Source organism: Alosa sapidissima, chromosome 12 (genome assembly GCF_018492685.1).
Source record: "Alosa sapidissima isolate fAloSap1 chromosome 12, fAloSap1.pri, whole genome shotgun sequence".
NCBI lineage: Eukaryota > Metazoa > Chordata > Actinopteri > Clupeiformes > Clupeidae > Alosa > Alosa sapidissima.
This window is the reverse complement of record NC_055968.1, coordinates 34,820,088-34,842,288: the sequence shown is the minus strand read 5'-3', so window position 1 is coordinate 34,842,288 and position 22,201 is coordinate 34,820,088. Positions and strand designations below refer to the sequence as shown.

Genomic DNA, 22,201 nt, shown 5'->3' with positions numbered 1-22,201 from the left:
TGACTGAAAAGAGAATTTTTGTTGTCTAAAACGTTTTACAACAACATAGCAGAGGGCATGACAGAGACCCCTCTTTCTGTTTCTGTTTTTGATATCCTTTATTTAACCAGGGTAGTCACATTGAGACAATAGCCTAGAAAGGCAGCAATGAACTAAAAAAAGACATCACATACAAAACTAAAACACACAACACATACAGTAAACACCATACATGCAACAAAACAGGTAACATATATGGGTTAAAAACACAATCTGAACACATTCACATTGATAATTTAATGTCTATGACACATTTTTTAAAATCAGAAAGTGTGATGAACATACTAAGTTTCAACTCTTTCTGAAATGCATTCCAGGTTGAAGGGGCATTATAGCTAAATGCTGTTTTTCCAAATTCAGATCGAACAGTAGGCACATGGAGTAGAATGCTGCTGTTAGACCCGAGGTTATACCTGTTGTTACAGTAGCAGCAAGGGAGAAAACTGATAAATAAGATGGTAGCAATCCAATAACTGCTTTATAAATGAAAATACTAAACTACATTAAATTAAATAAAAACACTAACCAATGTGGACGCATAGAATGCAAGGAAATATCAAAAACATTCATAGTCTAAATGCGAAACCCAGTCCTCAGTGGAGTGACTGGGAATCACACCTTCACTATAACACGTTCCATTCCTGTACAAAATAATTAAATTTATGCACAGTGAACACACTTCCTGTTCACACTGACATGTGTTGGGCACTTTCTCACACTGTTTCGGCAGCTTTGTTTCTATTCAAGAGGACCGCTAGTGTAGAGTTCAAGTCCTGGTTTCAAGATGAGGGCTCGTAAAGAGTGGCAGTGACGCGAGATAAAGACGTGTTAGAGAGCTTTACTCCAGGTCTTCGCGCTCTTACACACATAAGACTCCCGCTATTGGAGATAAGACGGTGTATTAGTGTGCGCCGGTATGACGCAGTGACCACACAGCAGCGCAGTGGGTTTTATGTGGATCCAGGCTCTGGAGATAAGGTCATGGAGAACATGGAAACGGGGCGGCATCGGGGCTGGTCAATACTTTACCTCCATGGTCAGTTAAGGCCCTGATGCAAGGGGAGGCTTCCTGTGTTTAGCGGCGAGTGTCTCCCACAAGCTTGCAGTCACACAGCTGAAACAGCAAAGGAAAAGCATTGCATGCTTAATCATTCCATTGTCACAATCCCTGCCTACTATGCCTGTAATCATCAGGTTTATTAAGTTGGATAAATAGATAAGGAACCTGCAGAAGTCAAGTCATCTAGACCTAGACACCATCACCTGACTAAATGTCGGCAGATCGAATGTTATGTTATAGCATGCTCCAAAACCACATTAATCAAGCCGCCCCATTGGGTTAAAGTTGCAAACCTCAAAGACACAGCTCCTTGAGGTAATCAATGTAAGTGCGTCATTTCAGTGGAACTTATCATTGAGTTTTTTTTTTATCTTGGGGGATTATCACTGCCGTGTGAAGTTTCACATACCATATTCTCTCAAATATTAACCATAGTCCACCTTGAGCCACTGTTTTATTACAGTCCCTGGTTAACATTTAAAGGGTTTTTTTTGCATTAAGAGTCATTATAGGCTTATAGGATCTATGCATGATGACACTGCTAAGGAGAAGATATGAAACTATACCAACTGAAAGGCTAGAAGGAGTCAAACAGAGACACAGAAAGAGAGAGAAAGAGGGAGAGAAAGAGGGAGAAAGAGGGAGAGAGAGAGAGAGAGAGAAAGAGAGAGAGAGAAGACGGTGGCAGAGACTTCAACTTCTGATGATAAAACACCCCCAGGGAATGAATAGTGGCCTTGCGTATTTGATATGATGAGAGGAGAGGAGAAGTCATCAGGAAGGAAACATTTTGCAACATCATTTGATCTCATACCAAAAAATCCTCTCAGTGACTGTGACTAATCATCTAAAACTGAATACGCAGCTCAGCAACACCGTGCGGTCACACGGTGTTCCCCAGAGGCTGAATACGCAGCTCAGCAACACCGGGCAGTTCGGCTGCACTGCAGACCTAGGCCACGCGGTGAGGCAAGATAACTTTTCATCAACATGACTGATCATCTAAACGCCATAGGCTGTTTCACAAAGTCAAAGTCAAAGTCAAAGTCAGCTTTATTGTCAATTTCTTCACATGTTCCAGACATACAAAGAGATCGAAATTACATTTCTCACTATCCCACGGTGAAGACAAGACATATTTTACCAATTTAGGTCCACAGACAAACATAACATTCAAGTAAACAAAAAGTAAGTAAATAAGTAAATAAAAAAGTAAGTAAATAAGTAAATAAGAGGGCACATATAATAATGAAAAAATAAGAGCAGCAAAATGTGGTTGAAATTGTGCACCATGCACAAGCATTGTGCATGGTGCTTCACAAGCATTTAGGCCTGGCCGAGATTTGTTAGGTCTTGGGCTGTGGTATCATGCATCTTGTCATGCAACCTGAATGTATCGCCAAATAGTCAAAGACCTTTTTGATTAAACTGTGACACATTATAGAATAACTTGACATCTTATTAAAGATAGCCTCGATATGGGCTAGAAGCTATACATCTGCACCCTCCAGTAAGTCTGTGTGGTGGAAGTGCCCAGTATGGTGTGGTGCACGTTTAAAATTGCACAAGAAGAATGAACAACACCTTACCATTTCCTAGGCAAGTAGACAAAGTGGGCTGTATGCCCTTTAGAGTTAATGAGAAAATGTGAAGAGCGAAAGGTTACTTTTCTGCTCACTGTCAAAGTACATTTTAGCAACAGGATGATAAAAACTCAGACTGTCTTCTTCTTCTACTTCTTTGGGTGAACCCAAATGTGTCCCTGCATCTTCTTCAAGAGTTCTTTTCTGACCCAGTGACAGCTGAGACTTCACTGAGGTCTAAACATCCCACTAAATAGAAATGTATCAATACAAAACTAAAATCTTGTCAAGAATAGGCATCATCAAATGATGAAACCTAAACTACAGCAGGCTAACGTTTACAAAGGCTGAGCTATAGGATGATTTAACATCCTAGTAGCAAACAGACATAACAAAGCATATTCCCTGAATAACCCAGAACAGTATGTACCTACGTCTGTGGGTGATGTTTAAGACCAATGTCTGGACAAAGCACAATCCTTGGTATGGTTAACATGTCAACTTAAAGCAGCCAATGCGTCACAAGGTGCTAGACACAATATAATGTTGGGAAACAAGTGTTAAACTAGTCGCCCATGACATATTCGCGCCATTAGGCCCACGGCCCCGTGACCTATTAGCTATTAACTACTCACTTCATTTGACAAACATCCACATTCAATTTTGCTCAAGTGAACTGTAGGCTACCTACAGTCTATGGTACCTACCTACCAGGAAGGGAGGACTTCCCTTACAGAAAATAACTAGTCATAGGACAGTAGGCTACAGTTTCATCTCAAATACAGCATTTTTGTAGTTAAGTGCAGTAGTACCCCTTTTCCACGCCCAACATATTGCATTCCTGCACATGAACGGCAAAGAAACCCCTAAAAACTATACAGGTTTGAAACAACTGATGTTATTTTTTGTAAAGGTTGGTTAATTGCCCAAGACTAACCGATCTGTGAGTTCGCTCAATAAAGCTGTCAAGTCAACTAGCGAATTCATTAGGCTACAAGAATCACATCTGAGCGTCATCACTGACTTTAGAGGAAATCTACAACAATTTGAAGCGATAAATACATAGGCCCATTCCATCGAGACATTCATCGAGAGAGATCACATAGTCAATTGCATCGTATACTAGGTTTATATAACGTTAGTACCTTAAAATTGGCGCCGGTTGGTTGTCCTTTAGTAAAAACTTTAGATAGGAGCCTTGGATGGAATAAGCGCCCAAAGAACTCTACGACTCCTGAAACACTGATTGGCAACATCGTTCGACGGACCTTTTATTTACAAGAGTGGTCCATAACTTTTGTAGACTTCAAACTCTGAACCATACTAATCTCGCTGTATATGACGCCAAAACAGTCAGTCAGTCACATGGCAGGAAGCGTCCGATGTAAACAGAAAGCATGCCGCAGCATCAGCGGGAATTGGGCGGTTTCAGTAGGCTAATAGGAGTTGGCAAACTCATACGTCAAAGGGAATTGTGACTAAACTGGGCTTAAATCAGTGAAATATCTTACCTAACATTTTCACATGAATCATATGTATTTAGCGCACACCCTAACTGCAGGCTATTTCAGGTCACGTTTCAAGGAACTTTAACGTTAGTCCACTCTTTCGAAGCTATATCGCCGTCTTGTGGTAGTCCCAACATGATGCCAACTTCACGGAGGTGTCCTTATCCAGTCCAGCAACCAGCTCTGCTCAGTCTTTATTTATTATTATATATGTTTATTACACGGCTCTTCAGAGTGCTGCAGAAAGTTCCATTCACATGAATAGGCCTTCCCAACGTTCGGGCCTATGTTAAATCTATATAAATCACCGGCAAAGTATATAGTCACCGCTGTCAATGGCAACGGGTTGGTTAACGTCTTTCATATCACTCCCCAAGAATTCCGTTCACTTATTGCAATGGAATTTCACTGAAAGGGAAAGCTAGTAAGACGTTGCCACACAACACCTGAAACTGTCAAGTTCTATCTGTGTGGCGAACTATTTATTTTGTCAGCGGAAGACACGAAACGGTAGCAAAATCATTTTTAAAGATTCGTTGTGTTAGGTTTCTTTTTCTCGTTTTGGCAAGTAGCCGTGTAATAAGCGGGATAATGTATTGTCCGCCGGTAATTATCAGAAAATAAGTCCCTTCAGGTCGAAGCAAAACCGCCCCGCTGCGCGTCGGGGTTCTGTTCTCCCTGTCGAGACTTATTTTCTGATAATTACCGGCGGACAATACATTATCCCTTACGTATTTACCAGTGGCGCAAAAAGTGGAGGACTATGCGCTATATGCGGTGCATAGGGGCGCAGCACCGTGGGGGCGCCAAAGCTATGGTAAAAAAAATAAAATAATATATTTGGTATTTTTCTATATGTAGCTTTTCCAAGAGGGAAAAGGAGATGGCAAGGGATGCAACAGCAGTTAAATAAGAGGACGGTGAAAGGCAACAGGTAGGATTTAAAGTGATGACGTCTGTACTTGGAGGCTTGCAAATATGAATGTTAACAGACTAACTAGCGTTTGTTAAGCATAATGCCGATTGAAACATAGCCTATTCCATTCAGATAGCTAGGTGGCTACCATGCTCATACTGCACTTTTAATGGTCAACTGCAAACAGAAATGTCATGCTAGTAGCAACATGTTTCCATATCCTAACAATGAAGGCTCCTTGTAATAACTTAATATTGTGTTGTCAATGTGGTGCAAACAAACAACCCATACAAAAATGTGATATATGGCAATATATGTAAATCACATATATTATGTATATGTCAATGTATGCTTCACACATATAAGTCACATATATACACATACATGTCAAATATATTTCAAAATATAGCAAAATTGGCCGTTTTTATATATGTCACATATATTTTCCCAGATATACAAATATATTACAAATATATGTTAGTTGCATATATGTTAATATATGATAAGTTATGTATTTGTACGCATACTAGGGATACCAATATATTGCAAATATATGTCTATGGACATATATTTGCACTCATATAAGGTAAATATATTGCAAAATGTATGTAATGTTCTGCTATGTCACATTTATAGAAATATGTCACAATATATGTATCAGTATAACATTGTTGATGTTCCAAAGAAAACACACAAAATATTTGTTTAACCTTTTATTAAAGTTTAGTTTTTCTACACAAACAGTGAGTACACTCTCCAGGTAGAAACTTTTTTCCCCTTTATGGAAGTGGCACACATTGATTTGGCATATGCAGAATGTACTCCGTGTTCTCAGGGCAGCAGTCCTCACAAATCACCACCTGCAAACAGGGAACAGAGAAGATTAATATGCTGTAAAACACACAGAACATGAAAAGACCATCACTGAAGCACTACTACATTACTCTTTAATAAACACACACCTTGGCACAAGTAAGCTTAAATAAGGGCTATGAGATGAAGAACATGTAGCCTAATGATCCATACATCAGAATACTTTGACAAGATTTGGGAAAGATTCTTGAAAGATTGGAGTCTTTTAACTAATGCCCCCCATTCAAACTTTACTCAAAAGACTATCTTTCAAGAATCTTTCCCAAATCTTCAAAGTCTTCTGTTGTAAGGATGGCTTAACACTACCCTTCACAAACTAAAGATCCATTTAGGCCTACTAACATTCACGTTAGCCTGCATGGTTATTAGCAGCCACTTTAAATATAAGTTAGCTGCTATATCGTAACTCCCCCTATTACCGTCGGTCCCGTATTTCCACCGTCTTGCGTGTATGTGTCACTTAATATCAATTTCTATACAAACCAAGACAGCAGACTCCTAAAGAAACACAACCACCCACACCATAGGTGTATCTAAATTAGCTATGTACCAAAAATGACATTTTACCGTGACTCGAGGAGCTGTAAACAGTGTTGTAAGGCTGCGTGTACACAACCGCTTGGAGCTCCAGTGGAATTTTAATTTCACGACGAGAATTCTCGGTCTAACCGTCCATGTGCCGTTGAAACGGTGTAAATAGGCGACCCATCAGGCCAGCACTATAACTCCGAGCGTGGTAAACAAAATCGGATATTTCAGGCAGTAAATGCTCCCGTTAAGAACCAAACCAGATTTTGTTCAAATCTACAGAACTATGGCTACTGAAAAATGTAAGGTTCATTTAGCAAATGTTATTTTGAAGTGTTAAAAAACATCGTTGTTTTAGAATTTCTGAACAAAAGTGGTGATAATTGGGGGTGTTACGATATTTCATTCAAACTAAAACTTATATTCATAACGACATCTCAGACAGGCTTGTTGTTGGATATGATGTTAACTACCATTCTAGATATTCCACATAATGGTAAAGTTAGTTAATGGAAAAGTTAACATTAACAGCTAACATCGCTAACGTAAGCAATATTAGCTCGCTAACATTATCGATAGCTAATTGATAACATTAACGTTAGCTAATTCTAACATGATGGTTAGACTGTTAACAAACGGATTTGGTTAACATTACATTATAAAAACAATATTTTATAACTAATTCCCGTTTACTAAAGACTTTCTTACCTTGGATATGATAAAAGCAGAGTTTGTACAGCTTAGGCTACACAGTCGGATGCATGACAAAAAGTGACGGTTGAAGTCACCGTGGTTGGAGTTCAAATGTCAGTCCAGGGTGGGGGATGGGTATTGCTGTGTGCGCATGCGCATATCAAGATGCGATAAGCATCCGTTATATTTAAAGTAGCTTTGGCCTCACACATTTTTCATGCACATAGTGCAACCCAAAGCGCTCCACACAAAACATTGACACATAAGGCAGCATAGTCGACACCTTATCTGTGACGCCAAGACATAAACAAATATATTCACACTGTTCTCCATTTGGAAAATAAGTAATGTAATCTAGTGTATGGATATGTATGCCACCATATATGGAGACTACAAATATGTCTGCCACATATTCACACATAAAGTTCTCCATATATTTAGAAAATAAGTAGTGGAATCTAGTGTATGGATATGTATGCCACCATACATAGAGACTACATATAAGTCTGTCACATATTCACACATAAACTTCTCCATATATTTGGAAAACAAATAATTGGATCTAGTATATGAAGATATATAGCATCTTATATGGGAAATTAAAATATTTTGTATGCATGTATGGACATATAGCTTAGAATATATGTTTGACATAAATATTTGAATCACATATATGTCCATATAAGTAAAATTATAAGTCCCTGTTATTTGACATATATGTTCATATATTGCCATATATCACATTTTTGTATGGGAAGGCTAGAGTGCCTATCAGCCTTATCCATTGTGAGCAATAGCTGGAAAAAGGACGTTATGAGAACCGTTTAGACTCTCTTAAAGTGGCAATGCATAATTTATCAATAGGCTACTTATCAAGTATAACATCAAGTTAAACATTAAATTGGCAGCATTTCTTTAAAAACATATTCAATAGATACTAATGCAAAGTAATAGTGTAAATTATTGGCCTTTTGTTTTGCTTTAGTTGTTTGTGTTTTTTTTTTTTTTTTGGGGGGGGGGGGGGGGCAATATTGTTGTTGCATACCCCTCAAAAATGGGTAGCTGCGCCCCTGCTTATTACACGGCTCCTCAGAGTGCTGCAGAAAGTTCCATTCACATGAATGGGCCTTCTCAACGTTCGGGCCTATGTTAAGTAAGGGATAATGTATAGAACGCCGGTCATTACTGGGCAAATAAGTCCCGACAGGGCGGACCAGACCCCGACGGGCAGCGGAGGGGTCTTGTTCCGCCCTGAAGGGACCTCCGCTGCGCATCGGGGTTCTGTTCTCCCTGTCGAGACTTATTTTCTGATAATTACCGACAATACATTATCCCTTACATAATATATTATAATATACTATTATATTCAGACATTATTGATTAATGTGCATAAATAAATTATGTGCCTTACAATGTAATGATTTTCGACATTATATTGATTATATTATCTTTGTCAGGAGAAGCTAGGCCTACTAGGCTTATCTTTTATGCATGTTTGTTGTGCCAGAAGAAGAGAAAAATAGTAGCCTAGTTTTTACAACTTTTATTAATTGTTCCACCCTGTAGCCTACATTCTTAAATGAAAACAACACAACTTGCATTGTTTTTAGCACATCTCTGTGTCCAGATAGGGACACGTTTGTGTTGTTTCCTTTTTTTATTTGTTACACAATATATGTTGAAATAACACAACTTGCAATGAAAACAACACAACTTGTGTGTGTGTTTTTTTTACACATCTCTGTGTCCAGAACACATTTTTACGTTTTAAGAGTGAACACAGTTAAAATACACACAAGTCTTTGAAGTCACATTTTGCATTGGTCTGTCTTTTATGTCTTTGAGTCAGCTTCTTCATTGGTGTGGATAAAGGGCCTACCCATCAGTCATCTGCTCCTAGGAAAAGGAAGAGAGAAAGCAGAACTTTGAGAGGAATAGACGTGTGTTTCCTTGTTACTGGATGATAATCCGGATAATAGCCAGTACTGGGTTGTCTGGCCCTATCCGGGGTTGTTGGGTCAGTGGATGTTTCAGATGCTCTCTGGGTATTGAACTGTGTTTGTTTACTTAACCCATTAATTTATTTGTTTATTTATTTATTAAAGTGCTCCTATGGGGACACGGGGAAAAAACAGAAGTTTCACGTCCGCACGCAAAACTCTGTGGTGCATAAGTTATGGTATCTGCGCACCAGAAACAATCTTTGGCCCCCAAAAACATGTTTTGCCCATGTCATCTTAGGGTTTTTTTTTTTTAGTTTATTTTTTTTTTTACAAAACTTTCTGGTGCGTACGAGAAACTTAATTCTCTTCTATGCTATGGTATGCTGAGAAGGCCACGTTAAGACATAAATATTTATTTATTTAACCAATCATTTATGTTTATTTTTTAATTACAGAGCTCCTATGGGCCCATTGAGTGTGTGTGTGTGTGTGTGTGTGGGGGGGGGGGTCTTTGCATGTGTGTACACTGCATGAGCATGTGTAGTGAGTGAACTTTCTGGTTCTTTCGGGATGAATAAAGTACTGAGATAAATGCAGAGACCAAATTTCCCTCACGGGATCAAAAGAGTATTATATACTGAAGTATTTATCTTTCTTTCTATCAATCTGTCTAATTTGTTTGCATATCCCTTTAGGTCAGGGGTCTCCAACAGGTAGCTCGCGAGCTACCAGTAACTCCCCACCTGTTTCTAAGTAGCTCTTCAAAAGGTTTGAGGAAGATGTTCATACATCTGATAACCCAGTCACTTGGGAAACATGTTAAAATTCCTATGAAATCAAATTCACAGTCTACAAAGAGAGAAGGTAAATGAGTTTAAAAAGCCTTTAAAAAGCATACAAATCTTATTCAGCGGGTTTTGGGTGGAGATCAGCTATGTGAATACATGACATGCTACTACTAACATATAAAAGCTCACGGCCATGTCCATTCTGTCTCTCGGAGAGAAAAAGGGGAGGAGACCTCTGCCTTAGGCCGGGGGCTCTGTAATTCATTAAGATGTAGGACCTCTGCCTTAGGCCGGGGGCTCTGTAATTCATTAAGATGTAGGACCTCTGTCTTAGGCCGGGGGCTCTGTAATTCATTAAGATGTAGGACCTCTGCCTTTTACAATGAACTTACCTTCAGAAATCTGTGTTTGATCAGCAGGTGGTAGACACTTTGCAATTAACATCACCAGTGGCCCGACGACTATGCAAATAGCAATACATAAGAAAGCTATCAGCCACAGGTTACGTGAGAGTGGTTTGCCTGCATCAGAGGGGGGAAAGGATGTCAGCAACAGAGTAAACATTACACTGGTGCACACACTTGACCTCAAAACTGCTTACAATTACACTATTGGAACAATTATCGCAAACAGAAGGAGGTGGATTTCAGCATCCCAAACCTTTATTGGATCTTGAACTGAGGTGCTCAGCTGTGGTTGGTCCACACAAGACCAACACATATTGTGAGGTGGTGTTGGGTATTGCTTTTGATGATGATAATGATGATGATGATGATGATGATGATGATGATGGTGATGACGTGGATCCATCAGCTGATATATTTGGATGTATCAGGGATATATTTGTTAATGGCGGCGATGTTGTTATGTCTGATGACCCAGGCAGGGGCATGTCTGTGCGTGGTGGTGTTGTGTAGGGTGCTCCTGTAGGACCGATAACGGCAGTGGGTTAATTATTCACTGAGACCTTTCTAATGTCAAATATGCATCCTTGAAGAAACTGTCAAAATTGGTGAAAGATTGTTGATGCTCAACTTTGCCAATAAAATTACACCCCTCCCTTCAATGCTTCTGAAGAAGCGTGCTGATTGGCTGGAATCATATGGCTTGATCTAAGCCACAAGACTGTTTACAGCACTTGAATAGAAGACTGTGAGAGGCAATTCAATGAATTTGTTTGACCAAGTCTCTCTCTCTCTCTCTCTTTCTTTCTCTGTGTGTGTGTGTAATGTATATGATCTCTTATTGATGATAGTTTTTAGAAAAACATTTCCCTCACAAATGAGGAAAATTGATCCAAGACCCATCTTTCATTCAAATGCTTGGCACTTGCCCAAGGACATTCCAGCTTGCTGCAACGCTAACTGGCTAGGCGATTAAACACACATGTTAAATTATTATGCGGTTAGGCACTAGGCACTCTCCACCCCCTTTCCCACATTCCAATGCATCAAAACAAACTGCCGATGACTGCATAAGATACATCAGAATCCATATGTTGAGGATTTTCTTAATGCCTTGAGTTAGAAATGTATTATGGTAAACTTATGGTCAGAAATTTATTTTAATGATATCCCGCAATATCCAATAAAATAATATCCTATGTCTAGCATGAAACAACATTTCCTGTGAGCCACTAATACAATAAACTTAAAATCTATAAGCACAAACATATTTTATGTATCTATCTTGAATCCTCTTGCCACAAAAAAAAAGACTATAACCTTTCCCAGTAAATAAAGACTACAACCTTTCCCAGTAAATCAAGACTACAACCTTTCCCAGTAAATAACTACAACCTTTCCCAGTAAATAAAGACTACAACCTTTTCCAGTAAATAAAGATTACAACCTTTCCCAGTAAATAAAGACTACAATCTTTTCCAGTAAATAAAGATTACAACCTTTCCCAGTAAATAAAGACTACAACCTTTCCCAGGCTTGTCGATGCAATACACCATCAATGGCAGAACTGCTCCTGTATGATGTGTCTTATAATTAAACACTTTTTAAAAAAAAAATCTCATCACATCATTTTTACCTCCTTCTCTCTCAATGTATTTTTCAAAATCTTCTAAATCTGTCTTCTTTATACTTATAGTTAGTGATATCTCTGCACAGGGAAGTTGAGCAGCTAAATGACATTCCACTACATGTTTTACAAAGCATCTCTATATGTGTGTGGCAAATAAAATCCTTTTGTATCAACAAGTTTATGACATTGAGCCCTGACATTGTGTGTCTGAGACAGTAGCTCAGGTGTTAGAAGAAGATCCACACTACAGTATATTCTATTTGCAACCCTAATGCCCTTACCTTGGGAGAATCCTGTGGAAATTATCAACAGAATTACAGGGATGACGAAAGCTGTCGGCATGGCGCAGGAGGCAAATGACTAGAATTAGAGGAAATCTTTTGCCAGCGCACTGCGCTAACGGACAGTTACCGTAGCTACCATCCTCGGCTGCTGACTGCGTGTTGATGAGGAGGACAGGAGGGGGCGGGGCCTTAGTCCTACCACAGGAGAGCCAAACTTGGTGAACTCTCACAAAAGCTGCCAAATTCTTCCAAACACAACATCCAATCATCGCAAAAAAGAAAACATGGAACTGCCATGAGATGAGGGATCTGGGATCACAGTGTCCACAGAGAGCGCGCGCACACACACGCACACACACACACACACACTGTAGCGCACACGTGCACACACACACTGTACAATGTAGCTCAGAAAAAAAGAAAATGTGATGCTATATCATTTTTTTTTTAACATTCATCATTTCTTTAATGTTTTTTTTGGCTCATAAACACATATTACAAATACACAGCACTTCAAGGTCATTATTCATTCATTTGTGTCATTTAAGCATTTGAGTTGACTTCTTCATTTGGGTGGGTACTGAGCAAAAGGAGAGTCTTCATTAATGTGACCCTGTGGGGAAAGAACGAGAGAGGGAGAGAAAGAGAGAGAGAGAGAGAGAGAGAGAGAGAGAGAAAGGGAGAGGGAGAGAGAGACAGACAGAGGTAAATGTATTATGTAATAATGTGTATTTATATTAATGTAAATGCACTAAAAGAGATTATAACTAACCCTCGATGACAAGGGCCTGATCTGCCCTGGCTTAAGCAGCAATAGCTGTGCATAACACTTATTTTTTCAGACGACCTATAAAGAAAACAAATTTAAAACATTTTAAATGTCTTTTCACTTACCATTGGTACTTCATCCAGCCTCTCAAACTTTGCAGAGCCTGAGGTGGCGGCTTTGACTATCCCGACCACCAACAACAAGGCCAGAATGATGACAAAGATGGACAGCACCGCAATCAACCCAGGACTCTTGGACAAGCCCTTCACGACACCACCCAGAATAGCTAAACAACACAAACAACAACAAATACCCAGCGTAAACAAACACACTCACAGTAAACACCCTAAAATACTGAACAAGTAGTCAAAGTAAACAAGCCCTACAACAGGGCAAGTAGGACCTACTGAGCACAGGTGATACATGAGCACAGGTGATAAATGAGCACAGGTAATACATGAGCACAAGTAATACATGAGCACAGGTAACACATGAGCACAGGTAACACATGAGCACAGGTGATAAATGAACACAAGTAATAAATGAACACAGGTGATAAATGAACACAGGTAATAAATGAACACAGGTATTAAATGAGCACAGGTAATAAATGAGCACAGGTAATAAATGAACACAGGTATTAAATGAACACAAGTAATAAATGAACACAGGTAATAAATGAGCACAGGTAATAAATGAACACAGGTAATAAATGAACACAGGTGATAAATGAGCACAGGTATTAAATGAGCACAGTTAAATAAGCACAAATATTAAACGCGAGGCACAGTCGATACTGCGTCTCCAAAAACACTACTGCTGGTTTCAGATGAGGAATTCGTGATCACCAACCTGTGCTTGTGGTTGAGCTTGAGTTGTAAGGCCCAAGTGTGGTGCTCATACTGGGGGTCGTAGAGTTGGTTGAATGTGGGGTAGTTCCATCTTGACTGGGTGTAGTTGTACCGGTGTCATTTTGACTGGGTGCAGTTCCATTAACTTCTTGTTTGGGTGTAGTTCCATCTTGAGTGCCATTGGAGGTGTGAGTGGGCACAGTAGCACTGACAGCATTAGCTGGTGTGGATCTGGACTCTGCGGACTGTGTTGCTTTTCTATCCTCTGTGGTTTTGCTTGTGGATGGGGACCCTGTGGGACTTTGTGCTGCTGCGGCAGCTGTAGATGAGACAGTGATAGGTTTGCCTGTAGATCCTGCTGCTGATGTTGTTGTTGTTGTTGTTGTTGTTGATGATGATGTAGATACTGTTCTTGTTGATGACGGGGTTGCTGTGAGTGTTGACGTCACAGGTGGCTTTATTGATGATGTCGCTCCTGTGGTATAGATAAGAGCAGCCTATTAATCATTTACCAGAAGTGGAAAAGTCCTAGCCTGGCCACGCCTTCTATAGATCTCCTTTCAGTGGGGTTTACTACGAAGCATGTTAGACATATCTAGGCTATGTAGACATATCGAGGCTTGACAAAGCCTTGACTTAGGGGTATACGTTAAGATACTACTGATACTACGATAGCAGTTATGTAATATATTTGTCAAACTAGGCTTTCAGCTCAGATCTGTGCGCGTTCTCGGTGTTGGGATGACTTTGGCCAATCGTGAAACGTGGAGACGCACAAGACCGCCTCTATTTAAAAACAATTACTTCCGCATTCATGAGCGATAGCTTAATCTACACTGCGGTCTTTTTTTGTGTCTAACCTAGGCCTATAACATCAAATAAATCAATTGTCATCAGTTGTTGTATGGTATGCACGTCCATAGTGGGATATTTGCACGCACAGCACTATTAAAGTAACCTGACCCTAGCCAGATGAATTTCGCTCCGTCTAGCTCCACTCATCCATCTGGAACCGATCCATTGAAATGTTGCTTCAGAAGGCTGGGCCTAATCAAAAAATGCTTGCATATGATTGAATAAGCCACTTGTCCGTCATCTATTGACGTGCTACTTCAACCACTCACATCGAAGCCAACCCGTGACGCTAATAACAGTCTCACAGTCGCTTCTACGCTATGAAACTCCCGCCCTGCGTCCTGATTGGCTGAACCATACAGGCCAGTCACTAGAAGGCAAGCAAACCAAGCAATTTCTTGGGGCCCCGAGCTGGCCAGGGGCCCCAAGACAACGACTGGTTAAGAATAAAATGCAACGCCAAACTGTGAGCGCCCCTTTGATAGTCAATGCAGTAAAGTGCAACGACACTGTTACCGGCAATACCGGGATCCCCCTCAAGGGGGCCCCTCTCAGTAGTCGCTGACAGCAGCCAGCCAGCCAGGTTTGTGGTCTCTGCTGCTGCCGCGAAAATATAAAACCTCGGCAGTCATAATGAAGTGGAGTTATGCGTCCCGAAGCCAGAAGAGAAAGGAAGAGGATGACATGAAAAAACAAGATAGTGGTAAGTGATAAATTACACTGGATAAAATATCTCTACTTGTCTTGTATAAATGGTGTAATGTCGCAGCAGGAAGGCTAGCCTAGCAAAAAATGTTTATGTTAACAACTGGCCCATGCTGCTTGTAACAAACTAGAACAGTTAGCGCAACTTTTTTTTTTTCCGAACGGACGGAATATGTTTACATACTGTAATATGTTTATTAACGGGATAAGGAAGACGCAGATCTGTTCCAGAATCACTGTTTATCGTATTTAATGACATAACATTGCTATAGCTTTGTAATAGGGTTTGATGAAAGTGGCATAGCTTCTCTGCTATACTAACTATTCGACCGTGATAATCTATTTACCAAATGGGGGTTAGGAAAACCACACGATAAATTCCGTGCATCAAAGCAGACTGGAACTTTCATGTCTAGTAGCCAGCTGTTTACTGTCTTTAAAGCACCAGGTGCGTCTGTCTAATTTTCAAACCGCAGAATGCTTAAATGCTATGTTAAGCTACAAGTAGGCCTAGGTCAATGTACTGTATAACATTAGCTTGGGATGTTTTTACAGTAAGCATTGGTAGTTGTGAAAGCAGCTGCATCCCTTCTAAATATCAAAATATGGAAATGCTAACATATCTTTTCTTTCTCCCGCAAGGTGCTTTGCTTAAATTTCTCAGTCCTCAGGCTCTTCCTATGGATACCTCCACTGATGGCCTGAAAGGTTAATCTTATGTGTGTGTGTGTGTGTACTTGTATTTATGTTGGATTTTTAAATTGCTATACAACCTGCACTCTTTATAGTTTAAACAATGCATCATTTTTCTGCATAAGATGGCAGTGTTTTATTTTCTCACTTTGTGAGAACTGAAAAATGTTAATGTGAGTGTGTGTGTGTGTGTGTTTAAGTATGTTGGATTAAGTTATTGTGCACTTTTTTTACATTTATATTGGATTTTATGGTACGGTGGTGTTTTTGCAAATGTTCAAATGTTCAAAATGTTCAAAACTAATGCACAGTATATATATGCAACTGCAGTATTTGCACTGTCAACATTTTGTATTTATATAAACTGTGGGTGAACTTAAACTGTATGGCTATGCGGTGGTTGGGGGGGGGGGGGGGGCTCCATGTCCATTTTGCTTGGGGCCCCCAAATTCCTTGAAACGGCCCTGGTCGGTTGCAGAAATCGCTCTCAATGGAAGAGGTCCCAGATGGATGTGAGTGAAGCTAGGCGGAGCTAAGCGGAACGAAATTCATCTGGCTAGGGTCAGGTTACTATTAAAGCGCATTCGAGATCCAAAATGTTAGTAGAGGTGGAGCTCCACCTGTAAGATATATGACAGAATCCTACACGTGAGATAACTTCGTTTTTAAGACAATTGATTGGTCAGTGTGCGGTAGATTACACGATTTGAGCTATAACTTAGCACATAACCTGGTCGGGAGGAGGTTTGGTTGACAGAATAAGATACCATGGTGATATAGCGACACTAAAACAGATCCACTTTCGTGTCACAGCATAGCCTGGCTTTGAGCGCAACATACCTCGCTAACCCACTAATCGAGATTCGTAGTAGGCTACACCCCACTTGAAGAGACTAGTCTACTCTAGAACTCAATAGTTCACTAACGTTTCCATCGGTTACACCAGGGGTCCCCAACCTTTTATGTACCATGGACCGGTTTGATTCCTTTTTTTTTTTTCACGGACCGGCGGGGGGTTCCATGTTCCATATGTGTTGTGCATGCATTACTTGAAAAGAACTAGCTCCAGTTATGTATGAACAGTGAAGGTAACGATCTCTTGTGAAAAACGTGAACTTGAAGTGAAAATTGAACAATATGAACTATGAATATTGAACGACTTGAAGCTGCTTAACAAAATATGGGAACAAAACATGGGAACTAAATGTGCATTACGAATATAATCAGTGGGAGCCCTGCTTGTTTCCCTGCAACAAGAAGCTTCCATCTGGGGGTAATGGAAGACAGCGACACCCTCAGTGTGTTTGAAATGTCCAGTCGATTGCGCAATTTGGTCTTATAGTTGCAGTCATTGCCGAAAACCCGGCCTCGCATAGATACGTGGTGGGAAACGTTTTCAGCGCTTTTACGGCTCTCGGGATATTCTGCTTTGGTTTTGATTCAAAAACCCGCCAGAGAGGTTTCCTTATACACACTCTTAAGACCACAGTCATTTGCAATTTCGATCAACTGCTCTTCCTCCTGCGCTGACAAGTTACTATTCGGGATATTGACAAATGGGTTGCGGACCCACTCATTGGTTTGTCGTGGATCTTTGGAGGATGGGAAGTAGCCTAACGCTCAAACTCATTTGAAAGCGCAACAAGGTTATCGCACACCAGCTGCAAGAGAAAGGGCCCTGCCTCAGTCTCTCCCAAAACCCCCACTACTGTTTTGAACATATCAAATACACCCCGGTCCACTCGTCGTCCCCACAAATCAAGCTTGGCTTTAAATGCAGCGACTTTATCTGCCAGTTTAAAGACAGTCGTCATTCTCCCCTGGAGTGACAGGTTGAGGTCATTAAGCAACCCGAATATGTCACACAGGTAAGCGAGTTTTGACACCCAGTCCTCATCACTAAAATGTGCAGCTAACGGTGACTTTTTTTCTGTAAGAAATCTCTGCAGCGGCTCTCGCAACTCAAACACTCTGGCCAGTGACCTGCTAAAGATCCTTGTTTTTTGTTGCTCATTTTAGCAGTTTAGTTAACTTCGTGTGACACTACCGTTCGCCAAGAACTGATCAAGTGAAGTGAGCTGACCTGAGGCTGCGCAGCGCTGAAGGCAATATGTAAAAGTGTTGAAGGCGGGGCACACGTAAGAAAATAGACCTTGCAAAATGCAAACATGCGTGCAATCAAACAACTACATATAGGCCTATGCCATGTAAAAACGTGACATTATTGCAAATTAAATTTAGTTTGCATGCATTTTTTTTTAAACTCATGTCGTAGGCTATGGCCCGGTTAGGAATGTCCTGCGGCCCGGTGGTTGGGGACCGCCGGGTTACACTACCTGGCCAATCAGCAACGACAGGGAGTGACCAAACCAAAATGGCTATGGTAAACGGCAGGAACAAGATCTGCAAATATTTAAAATGCAGAAATGTATTTACGGCAAAGCTATAGTCCCACTCACATTGTTTCCTGATTGCCAATGCTGTTTTTTTGTCAGTTTGTAAAGTTTTGGCTAAGTAGGAGGTAACGTTACTGTAGGAGTCTCTGATTGATCAATGTGATTGGATTGGCCAGACCAATGATTTAAAAGTTCTTGTACACAAATTCCAATCATGAGTGACCAGACTCTATGCACTTTGTGAATGAGTCTTGCTTTTGCCAGGCTAAGGTCCAGCTTCAGAAAGTAAAGTCCAACAGTGTATTGGGTCTACCTGGTGCACCTGGCTGAGGAGTTGTGCTAATTAGAATCAGCTGGTTTAAATGAATGGTTGGCACAGATATTTGGTAGGACTTTTCCACCTCTGTCATTTCCACAGATACAACTTCATCTGCTCTCCCCACATAGCTCTATCAGGAATCTTTTCAGGTATTAAAGCAAGGAAAATGTCTGTGCCTAAAGTTAACAAACACTTACAGTCATATGTAATTGCCTATTTTCAAATAAATGACGTAAATGGCCTGGCCCACGCCTGAATTCTGGCACAGCGCCTGAAAACGTTTTGTGTATTGTGTTAAGCACCTTGCTGTGCTGACTTCTGCAAATGCAGTGGGCCTCTTCAGATACAGGTAGTCTGCAGGTGAACCTTGGGGACGTTCTCTTTACCACATTGGTTTATTCATGCAAATGCATCTGTTTAGCAGTGTCAGTGCATGTGCAGTGTTTCACACACACACATCTGTTTAGCACAGTCAGTACATGTGCAGTGTTTGGCCAGTGTGGCCCAGTTACCACACACACACTCAAAGACCTTGTGCCTGTGTCTCAATGTACTGCACTTAATGTGCTGTTGTAAACTTTGTAAGACTTTGCACTTGACTGCACCTTCGCAATAATTTACATTTTAAATGAACTGTTGATATAATGGTATGCCCTTGTAACCACTATAATACAGAGCTGGCAACTCTCACACATTGAGAGTGAGATTAAAAGTGAGTGTCCTGAGCCGTATCACAATGATGGGTGTGTTGCGTTGGCCTCTGTCAACAAAGCAAAACTGACGCTGTGTGTTTGTGCTTCAGTCAATCTTTGCCAACGTGCCCAACTTCCTACCAACAACACACACACACACACACAACTTCTGTCCTCCTGTTGGTGTTGCATGTTCATAACCGCATAGTGAGTGTGTGGGCTACCCTGTCACTGTAAGATAGTCTTTGAACCAAACACTTTCTTTTTCTCTGTCCTTATATCAAGTTTGACCAAAACAGACAATTCCATTTGGAACCCTATTTGCTGCCTACAAACATTTCAACCATCAGGAACTATTAACAGCTCAGTGTGCACTCAAAACTTTATTATATTGACACAAGACATTCATCTGCAGCTGTTTTGCATCTGAAACCGTAGCTCAGACATCAGGAGCACACAATACTTCACATGAGACATCGTGCCCTTACCTTGTGAGTGACAGAGACAGCGCGCCCTTACCTTGTGAGTGACAGAGTCCTGTGAGCAGGAGCAGGAGAAGCGCCGTGATGGGAAGCGCTCTCGCCATGGCGCAGGACGCAAATGACAGGAAACAATAGTGGCCTGCGAGCGATCTCTGTGTGATCACGCAGCCCACATCCTTGAAAGCAGGATGTTGATGTGAAGGAGAGGCGGGGCTGAGGCCAACCTGTAGCGGTACCTATATCTCTGGCTTGATGGGAACAGAGTAAACAGGAATGTTTGACCCAACCGCGGCAGCTGAGGCACGCACACACCGTTTAATTAGGCAGAATTTATACAACAAAACTGCTTCATGTGTTTCATTGAGTGCCTACAAAGAGATGATAGGAGTGTGGAAACTTAATAATAACTCCAGTTGATCTGACGGAGCTATCAAAACTTTATACAAATCTATGCTGATTGGAAAGCAACACTACAGTTATTTGCGAAGTCTTATCTCAGAAAATGCTATCCAACAGGTTTTTACCCACAAGACTTGAGACAATACAATAAAACACACATCTTTAAAAACCCACTATGAATAAGAATGATTAACAGCTGTTTAGCATTTTATAACTGGGGAAACTTTATCCAAGATTCATAAATCAGCCAAACAAACTAATAAGTAAGTAGAACTAGCACAAACATTTAAAATGTCCAGCAGTGAATGAAAATGTATTACAAACTCACAGAATAACAGTCAAAATACAGTCATCTTGTACAGTACCACTGCACATTGGTGGTGAAGCTTAATGAAGGCTCAGCAGAGGTCAGGAGAACAGAACTTCAGCAGCATGGGGTGTACTGGTCAGTACATCAGACCTGCACAATAGAGTTGCTGGAGGGCACATATGGCGGTGACGCCGGGAGAAGGTGAAGCTGAGGATTGTACTCCGACGGCAGAATCAACGGTGATAATCAGATAGGCACAGCGGTTTTGTGCTTCCCACTACTCTTACACACTGAGTGTAACACAAGGCATTTACAGTCATTTTCTGTAGTAACAAATCAATTTGTATGCTGGAACATCTTTTGTTCTTGACAATAGATTTAGGTGATAATTGTAACCTTAATCAAATGAAAAAAGTACACATACTTCAAACATCACATTGTTTACAATACATTATTTATGCTTAAATACCTTTAAGCCTTGACTGTGTCCCTGGTGTCAGGTGTCTTTTTAAATAGAAGGATTATTTATCGGCACGATTTCAACATCACATAGTTTAAACACTCCGCTCTGCTATTGGAAAGGATGTGGTTTTTGTTTGGCCTAGATGGGCGTCTAGATATGGGTTTGCCCACAAGACACGTTCATCCTTCCTGTGTGATTTACTAGGAAGAAAACACTGCAACGCCCACAGAATCTAGTTCAAAGAAGAGCACGTTTACGGAGAGCCGGATCACTCCCTATTAACTCCATTGTACCTGCAATCTGTTGCAGTTCCGCTAGGGGCGATCACGAATAAGTGCAAAAACAATAGGGGTCTATGGAGCTAGACGGCTAAATTTGTCTCTTTCACCTGGTTGTCGTTGAGAAATTGAATATTTGATTGTGGTTTCTGCAAGCTCAATATGGATTATAGGTCAAAAGTTGAATGAACGAGTAGTCACGTCCTTTCGATTCCTTACAGGTTGGGTCGTTGTTGCCCACAACACACTAGCTTTCTGCTAATGAATGACGTCATTGACACATTTGAAAGGCTTTTTAGAACAAATAAGTGACTCAAAAAATATAATACTCAGCGGTTTGTATTTTCTCTGCCTCCTCTTTCGACTGCAACATACAAATTTCTGGGCAAAAAATTATATCCCGAGAAAAGTGGATTTGAGGGGTACAGCTCCACAGGCCTCCATTCATTCTGCACTTATTCTTGAGCGCCCTCATGTGGAACCAGAAAAGGAACTGCAACCAGTTCAGAAACCGGAAGTTTCCCGAGAGTGGCGGTTCTCCCCTTATTAGACATTCTCTGGGCTTACTGACGGAGACTTACTGACAGCCCTTGAGCAAGGCACCTAACCACTCACTGCTCCTCGAGCGCCGCTGTTGTTGCAGACAGCTCACTGCACCGGGATTAGTGTGTGCTTCACCTCACTGTGTGTACGCTGTGTGCTGTGTGCGTTTCACTAATTCACAGATTGGGATAAATGCA

The 22,201-nt window shown here is 40.8% G+C and overlaps 2 protein-coding genes and 1 long non-coding RNA gene across 5 annotated transcripts in view; all 3 read right to left on the bottom strand.

Annotated features, from left to right (window-relative positions):
• Positions 1–4,281, bottom strand: part of pde4cb (phosphodiesterase 4C, cAMP-specific b) — a 93,884-nt gene extending 89,603 nt beyond the window's left edge. The window contains exons 1-2 of one of the 3 annotated variants that reach the window (XM_042056309.1): positions 4,194–4,281; positions 1,069–1,153 (exon numbers count right to left, since the gene is read on the bottom strand). In XM_042056309.1, coding sequence (XP_041912243.1) covers positions 1,069–1,074 — 6 coding nt within the window. In that variant the 5' untranslated portion in view covers positions 1,075–1,153; positions 4,194–4,281. Of the gene's footprint in view, positions 1–1,068; positions 1,154–3,116; positions 3,216–3,827; positions 4,138–4,193 lie in introns of those variants that run through there. The other 2 variants (XM_042056307.1, XM_042056308.1) reach the window with 2 other exon arrangements.
• Positions 4,282–5,806: 1,525 nt separating this feature from the next.
• Positions 5,807–7,826, bottom strand: LOC121677544. The gene is made up of 2 exons (XR_006021027.1): positions 7,216–7,826; positions 5,807–5,966 (listed from the first exon to the last, which is right to left on the bottom strand). It is a non-coding gene; the product is annotated as an uncharacterized LOC121677544 (long non-coding RNA).
• Positions 7,827–12,691: 4,865 nt separating this feature from the next.
• On the bottom strand, positions 12,692–21,523 carry LOC121678355 (cell wall integrity and stress response component 2-like). Its single transcript, XM_042057823.1, has 5 exons — positions 21,190–21,523; positions 20,049–20,259; positions 13,871–14,344; positions 13,144–13,304; positions 12,692–12,862 (listed from the first exon to the last, which is right to left on the bottom strand). The coding sequence occupies exons 2-5, from the start codon at positions 20,113–20,115 to the stop codon at positions 12,815–12,817; spliced, it is 750 nt and encodes a 249-aa protein (XP_041913757.1). The 5' UTR covers positions 20,116–20,259; positions 21,190–21,523; the 3' UTR covers positions 12,692–12,814.
• Between the last annotated feature and the right edge of the window lie 678 nt (positions 21,524–22,201).

Coding starts and splice junctions, on each gene's coding strand:
- LOC121678355 (XM_042057823.1), bottom strand. CDS start 20,115: ATGGCGAGAGCGCTTCCCATCACGGCGCTTCTCCTGCTCCTGCTCACA. Junction 13,305..13,870: donor AAGCTCAACCACAAGCACAG/GTTGGTGATCAC, acceptor TGTGTTGTTTAG/CTATTCTGGGTGGTGTCGTG. Junction 12,863..13,143: donor GGCTGGATGAAGTACCAATG/GTAAGTGAAAAG, acceptor CTTTCCCCACAG/GGTCACATTAATGAAGACTC.